Here is a 7,458-nt window from a genome sequence, read left to right as displayed (position 1 = left end):
TGAAGGCGGTTGTGGCCGACGGTGTGAAAGCGGCTGGCGGCTGGTCGGTTAGCGGCTGGTGGCTGCCTTCCTTGACCTTCTGGATTGAGTTTACTTCAACAATTGATATGCCTCAATTAACAGAAAAAAACTAATTACTATAAGGAAATTATATGTGTATAAAGATACAAATTACTATTTATTATTATTATAATAGTATAATTATAAATTTGCTCTTAGAAAAAGGCAATGCACTAAAATTTAGGCTAAGATAATTGTCTTTTTATCATCATGATATAACTATTTTGTTTTATAATTTTATGAGGTTAAATTAATAATTTTATTTTGTTTAGTATAATAAAATTATTAATTTAATACTAGAATAAAATAATTTGATATCTACTACTCAAGGAAAATTTTGTATTTTTATTTTTTTTAAATAGTTTAATTATTTTGATGTCCTTGAAGACAAAACCAATTGAAAATTCAAAGGCTTTTTTTTAAAAACAAATTATTTTGCATTGTTTTTATTGTAATTCTCAAGGATGTTCAAATATATTTTTATAAATTAAATTTATTAAATATAATTAAAAAAAACTTGGTAGTACAGTGGTTGTCTAACTACTAAACTTCATCTTCCAAGACAATATTTAAAAAGCCTTAGCATCTCAAACCAAATAAGAAAGTGCATATGCCAAGATTCATGATGGTTTGTCATTAACAATTATTTCTTTCCCACTTCTTCTCTTTATTTCTATCTTGATTCTTGTATTAATTTTTTTAAAATTTAAGAACAACTCTTTAATTTTTTGATTCTTTATATTTTATCCATTTTATTTTTATTATGATATTTTTTATCTTGAATAATTTATTAAATTTGGTTTTAATCTTTTTGTTTTCTTTTTTTTTACTGGTAACTAATTTTTTAATTGATTTTATATTACGATTTCACTCTTATTTGCTTTTTGTATTTCCTATAAAATTTAATAAATTATAAAATAATTTTATTTTACAATTCTTCTCTCCTTTGTTTTTTTTCTATCAAATTTAATTCATATTCTTTTAATTACTAATTTCTTTTTGCTCTGAAAAGTTTTTAAAATTTATATTTTTATATTGGAGCATAATAAATTTTTTGATTGGATCCGAATCCAGGGTTGCACGAGTTATAAATTTTTTAAATTTGACCAGATTTAAGATATTAGTTTAGATTTACTTGGTTTTTACAAATATTTTTTAATTTTACCTCTAGATGTTTTTCATTTTTAAAATTTAATATTCATTCTTTTAATTACTATTTATTTTATTTGGCATCATTTGTTTTTTAAAATTGCATCCTCATTGAGTTTTTTCTATTAAATCTTATCCTCACTATTTTTTATTGAAGTGGTCAAGAAATTAGGTTTTTTTGATTGAATCCGGGTCAAAGATTTCATAAATTGTGATTTTTAGATATTAGAACACATTTAAAAAGTTTTTTGAGTTTGCGTGGTTTTTTTTTCTATATTGATTTTTTTTTATCCTTCTTCTTTTAGGCTTTTTGATTAAATCTGGGTAATAAATTTCACAGGTTTGATTTTTAGATATTAGAACAGGTTTAAAAGGTTTTCCAAATTTGCATGCTTTCTTTTTCCTTTTGTCTAAATTGATATTTTCTTATTTTTTTATCCTTTTTCTTTTGGGGTTTCTTTTGCTAGTTTTTGCTTTTTGATTCTATTGGATTAACCCTTAACAATTTCTTTCTATTTCATTCCATTATTTTTTTAATCTATAAATAATATTTTAAATTATAAATATTTTTCAATTTCATTTCTTATAATTTTTTAATCTCTAAAATTTGGTTTTTATTCTTTTCATTATAATTTATTTTGTTTAGGATCATTTTTAATTATTATTTTTTCAAATTTCATCCTCCTCAAGTTTTTTTCTATCAATTGTTTTTTCTCATTCTTTTTCTTCTTGTTTTTTTACAAGTTTTTTATTAATATTTTTATATAATTTTATTTTTTTTTATTAATATTTTTATATGATTTCATTCTTCAAAATTAAATATCTTGAAAGTTAAGTTTCTTGATCAAATATATGTCCAAAATTTTACAAATTGCAAGTTTTAGAGATTAGAGTAGGTTTAAGAGGTTCTTCCGGATTTATTTGGTTTCTTTTCCCTTTTTTTTGAGTTTATTTTTAAGCTATTTTTTGGGGTTTTTTTTCTTATATTTTGGATATGATTTTATTGGTTTAGCCATTTATAATTATTTTTTCAATTTCACCCCATATCATTTTTCAATCTATAAATAATTTATCAAATTACAAATGTTTTTTAATTGCATCTCCTATGATTTCTTAACTTTTTAAATTGGGTATCCATTTTTTTATTGCAATATATTTTGTTTGGGGTTATTTTTTTTTTCAAATTTCATCATCCTTAACTATTTTTCTCTCAAATTTTATCCTTTTGTTTTTGCTCTTGCAAATTTCTTTATTAATATTTTTCAACAATTTCACCATTTAAAATTAAATTGGTTAATAATTAAGTTTTTGAATCAAATTTAGATCTATAATTCAATAAGTTGCATGATCTTAAAATTAGATCAGGCTTATAAGGTTTGCCCTAAGTTTTTTTGAGTTTTTCCTCCCTTTTAAGCTGATTTGTTTTCCTTGAAGCTTTTACCTTTTTATTTTTTATGATTTTTCTAGTATTAGTTTAATATTGAGTTGTTTGATAATCTGAATAGATTTAGATATGATTTTTTTTTATTTTTTTGTTAATTTATTTATTATTGTTATTTTTTTATATTATATAAATTGTCACTTAAACCAATGATTCGAGGCTTAGATTCTTTTTAGTGTAGCACTTATTTTTATATAAAAAAAGTTTTCTTGGTTTTTACCGTGAATAACATATCTAGTGGAATTTAACACCTGTAAATTTGTATATAAAAGATAACTGCGTCCTAGTATGTGTTATCATATTATAGTATGTATTGTTTTTTTAAATTTTTTTATTTAAAAATTTTTTTATTTTATTTTTAACATCTAACATTAAAATCATAAAAAATACTAAAATATTAATTTAAGAACTTCTCAAACATAATATACTTTTAAAATGCATCTAAATCCAGTTCCAAATGCAAAAATAAACTATACCTTTGGACTCTGTCTGCTTTTTTTTTTCACCATTAACATGATCAAACTTGTGTAGTGAGACATGATTAGACTTGTAATTAAGTTGTAATCAACTAAAGTTTAAGCCTAATGAAAACCTAGAGGAAAGTTGAAGTTCCAAAACCACGTCCAACCAATAAGGAATAAAGCCAGACAGAAAGACCGGAGGCCTACGATGTAGCCAAGTTTGTAGGAAATTGGCTGGTTCACAATGCCAAAGACAGACAATGCAGTGATGCACTGACAAAACAACCCTCAAATGACTCTTTCCTAAAAAACATTACTTTGTTTGAATCCCAAAATCCATCCGAAACAGAATGCCATTCTCTATCTTCTCTTTCTATCTCCTTCCCTTCATTCAAAAATCAAGTTTTTGTCTCCCCTTGACCTCCCTTCTGTGGACATCTTTACACCACCACCACCACCACCACCACCACCACCACCACCACCACCACCACCACCACCACCACCACCACCACCACCACCACCACCACCACCACCACCACCACCACCACCACCACCACCACCACCACCACCACAATGCCATCCTCTCAAACCCCATAAAAGGTGTGATCCTTTTTTATTGTCTTCATAGCTTTGTGTGCTTATTTGTTTTGTTGGGGATATGCAAAATTTGTCTAGTTTGCTGTTTTTATTGCATATACAGAGACACATGCCACCACTTTTTACAAAGTTTCAAACTTTTTTGTATTGCAAAAGTTGATGCATAAAGATCCCATTAATTGCGCTTGTTAAATCTCTGCCTGTCCAAAAAGTTAGCTTCTGAGCATCTCTGTGTTTATACCATCATTGCATTCCTCGACTTAATGAGAGAAAATGATGTGTGGTTGAATATTATGAGGAGAGAATGGTTTGGTTGCAATCATGTCACTTTTTTTTTTCAATGCCTTCTCTTTTTTTGTCTCTTGGCCTCTTGCTTTTGGTTAAAAAGAGTAAAGAACTAAAGCTTTAATTTTTATGGTCTCCTCATGAGATTGAGAAAGAGTAGACAATGCTTTCCCTCTTGTTCTTCTCGTCACAGAGTAAAAATCCTCACTTCTGTTTGATATTTTAGAGACTTTAGGAAATGCCCATTTGGTAAAGATTTGTTTTTTTTTTTGTTTTTGGGTGGTATTTTGTAATGCCTGTTGCAGCTGATTGAAGAACTACTTTGTCATAATTGGAGTCTTTTTTTTTTTTTTATGCCATTGATTACTTCCTGCATATCCATTTTAGTCGCAAGACATTTTTTTTAGTCTTTTTTAGAATTCTTAATTGATATCAAGAGTCTACTAACAATGCGCCATATGCCTTTCGTTTGCATCTATAAGTGAATTAACTATTTGTAATTAGACTCTGAGTTCCTGTGTTGACATCAAGATAGCATGTGTCCTCTCAAGAATGTAGAATTTTGAATTTCAAAACCTTATTTTCGTGAGTTGAAGCTCTCTTTTATGTTTGTGAGCTTATCTTCACTTCGTAGCCTGTTTGAGGAGTGTCTCTATGCTCTGCATTGAATACATTTGTTTGATAATACCCGTCTCTTGAATTTGTGAAGAAAATCAGACAGTTAAATCCTGAACATAGAGAGTTTGATTTTGTTATTGTTTTGGAAACTCACTGATGTGTATGATCCATACCATATATTTGATACTGAAACGCATTTTCAATATGAAATTTAGGTTGATGAGGATGATGTTTATTGGAAACGAAAGAAGAGTAGTGAAGAGTTGGAATGGTCACATAATTCCACTCACGTTATTTCGCAGTTAACTCAATGTTTTGGTGAGTACAGTTTCTTTACTCTCTTCTGAATACTCACCGTTGTTGCTATATCTAAACAATTCGCTAGTTTTAGTTTGTGCTGTCATATGCCAGGTTAATTTTTATGTATGAACATTCACAACATTATTATTGTGCTGTATTTCAATTCAATTAATTTGTTATTCTCTGGGCTGATAATGATTACCTTTACATAGCTTAACAACTAGGAAGGGCTCTTTTCTCCAAAAATTACTGGCACTGCCTTGAATTCTCAATCTCACAGAGCACATTTGGCAATGTGGAGTTCAGCATGATGCAATATGCAAGAACAAAACTGGCACCATTCTCTTCTTCTGTCATATTACATTATGCTCCATAAATGTTTTATCAGACATCTTAGGTCTCTTAGCAAGCTGCTGAAAATATTTGACTACAATATCATAGTTTGTAGGTTAGTAGATAAATAATATTTTAATGCTTAAACCTTTTTGGATTAAAGAGTGTTCTGTTTTTTCATTGTCTAAGTTTCAGTTTTCTGGGAAAGGATAGGTGCCTTATCTAGCTTTCTTTCATTCATGTCAGAAGGCAATATCCATTTGCGTTTACCATGGCTAGCGGTTTTAGCATTCTTCATGATACAATCTCAACTTCATGATGTGAAAACATGTATTTTCTTTGCACTGAAGTTGCTTTGCATTTTGTTGTTGGAAGCATTATGTTAATCCGAATTACATTCCTTCTTTCATACTCATGTCCCCTATCTTAGAATCTAGGGACTAATACTACCATAGCTTTATAACATGGATGTATGATGTGTTATACAAGTCAGTGTCATATCTATAAGACTGCCCAACATTACCATATGATTCTTCCAGCTTGAAACATTTCATTGGATACTTTTTTGATTTTCGCTGATCAGTTCCTGATGGTTGTAGCTAATGCTATGGTTGGACCACGTTCATGGATAGCAGGGCTCTTTACTCGCTCACCATATAAACGCAACGACAAAATTCTTGACTTCTGCTTGACTCCTCATTTGGTAAGTAGAAGTATTAAGTAAAGAAATGAGCCTTTTCTCTCTAATCCTGTATAGAAGGATGGACACACACTTACACAACCCCCACATACTTCTAAGTTCTGTGTGTGTCAGCATGTTTATGTAGTCAAAATTGATTGTGGAATTCATGTAGTGGCACCAACTGTCGCAGTTAGGTGGTTCCTCAAAGTTACCAATAGTCCCAGCCATTGCCTTTTGCTCTAGGGCTTCAGTTCAGGGAATTTATTTTGCAATTTTCAAAATTTAAATTTGTGATTGTTGCAGGATGGTTATGCAATGATATTCTTAAATATGATTTTAAAATGCCATGCTCATCTTCGCTAAACTTGTAATTTATTCTTTAATTCTTACCAGGAACGAAAACTGCAAAAACTTCAAGAACGAATGAGAACACCTTTCGACGAGACACGCCCTGATCATCAAGTACTTTCTTGATATGATATGATTTCTGCCAAAACATTTTTCTTGAACTTATCTTTGACTTTGGTTTTGTCATACATAAGCTATTACTTGGTGATCATACACTATTATCTTTCATGCATGTCACCATCATTAATCTTTGATATTATAACTACAAGATCTCATTATCCTTTGTCATTGTCAGGAAGCTCTCAGATCATTGTGGAATGCAGCTTTTCCAGATATTCCTCTGAAAGGCTTGATCTCTGAGCAGTGGAAAGACATGGGGTGGCAAGGTGCTAATCCATCAACTGACTTCAGGTAAAGTTTTTTCAGTGGCATCTTTTCATGTCCTTTGCTGATAAGGAGTGAATTCTGTCATGTAGAAAGAACTGAATCAATATAGAGGTTTAATCTATAATTTCATTTAGAAATCCTCGAACTATTGTTCATGCCTCTCATCTTTTCCAACTTTTTCCTTAGGGGCTGTGGTTTCATTTCTCTTGAGAACTTGCTGTTTTTTTCAAGGACTTATCCGGTATGACTTTCAAGCTACTGCCAAAACTTTGGCAAACATTGCTTTATTTATTCCTATCAGAGCCTGTTCATGCTTCTCTTCGTTCCAGTCTCCCTAAAGTATGAATTTGCACAGAGTGAGCTGGGATTTTTACTGATTATGAAAATACAAAATGAAGGCATCTTTTCATAGGTTATTGTTCAAGCAGGGTGGGCAGCGAGCTACTTGGGAATACCCATTTGCTGTTGCTGGCATTAATGTTTCTTTTATGTTGATCCAGATGTTGGATTTACGGTCAGGTATGCAGAAATGTTCAGTTATCATTTGCAAATGTGATTTTTTTTCTTCAGTATTAACCAAAAACAGAAAAAGTAAAAACTGCTGCATAGGTTTTGACTATCAAGTGAAGGTAAAATATTTTATATTTATAAGTCATGCGAGAATTGACACATTTTTTACAGCTTTCGTGTAACCTTACTTTTCCCGAGCTTTGTTTCACTGTGGGATCTAGGAACACCTTTTCATTTCATTCTCTTCTAATCTCTTATCCCCCCCCCCCCCCTCCCCCCTTCTTCGC

General features: G+C 30.3%; 1 protein-coding gene across 6 annotated transcripts in view; it reads left to right on the top strand.

Annotated features, from left to right (window-relative positions):
- Positions 1-3,650: 3,650 nt before the first annotated feature.
- Positions 3,651-7,458, top strand: part of LOC105140384 (ELMO/CED-12 family protein) — a 5,148-nt gene continuing 1,340 nt past the window's right edge. For 2 of the 6 annotated variants that reach the window (XM_011047187.1, XM_011047185.1), the window contains exons 1-7: positions 3,766-4,187; positions 4,827-4,929; positions 5,844-5,947; positions 6,320-6,388; positions 6,570-6,685; positions 6,848-6,902; positions 7,060-7,180. In XM_011047187.1, the coding sequence (XP_011045489.1) occupies positions 4,134-4,187; positions 4,827-4,929; positions 5,844-5,947; positions 6,320-6,388; positions 6,570-6,685; positions 6,848-6,902; positions 7,060-7,180 (622 nt within the window). In that variant the 5' untranslated portion in view covers positions 3,766-4,133. Of the gene's footprint in view, positions 3,712-3,764; positions 4,243-4,826; positions 4,930-5,843; positions 5,948-6,319; positions 6,389-6,569; positions 6,686-6,847; positions 6,903-7,059; positions 7,181-7,458 lie in introns of those variants that run through there. The other 4 variants (XM_011047190.1, XM_011047186.1, XM_011047188.1 and 1 more) reach the window with 4 other exon arrangements.

Source organism: Populus euphratica, unplaced genomic scaffold, assembly GCF_000495115.2.
Source record: "Populus euphratica unplaced genomic scaffold, PopEup_1.0 scaffold106.1, whole genome shotgun sequence".
NCBI lineage: Eukaryota > Viridiplantae > Streptophyta > Magnoliopsida > Malpighiales > Salicaceae > Populus > Populus euphratica.
This window is presented reverse-complemented; position numbering and strand designations above follow the sequence as displayed.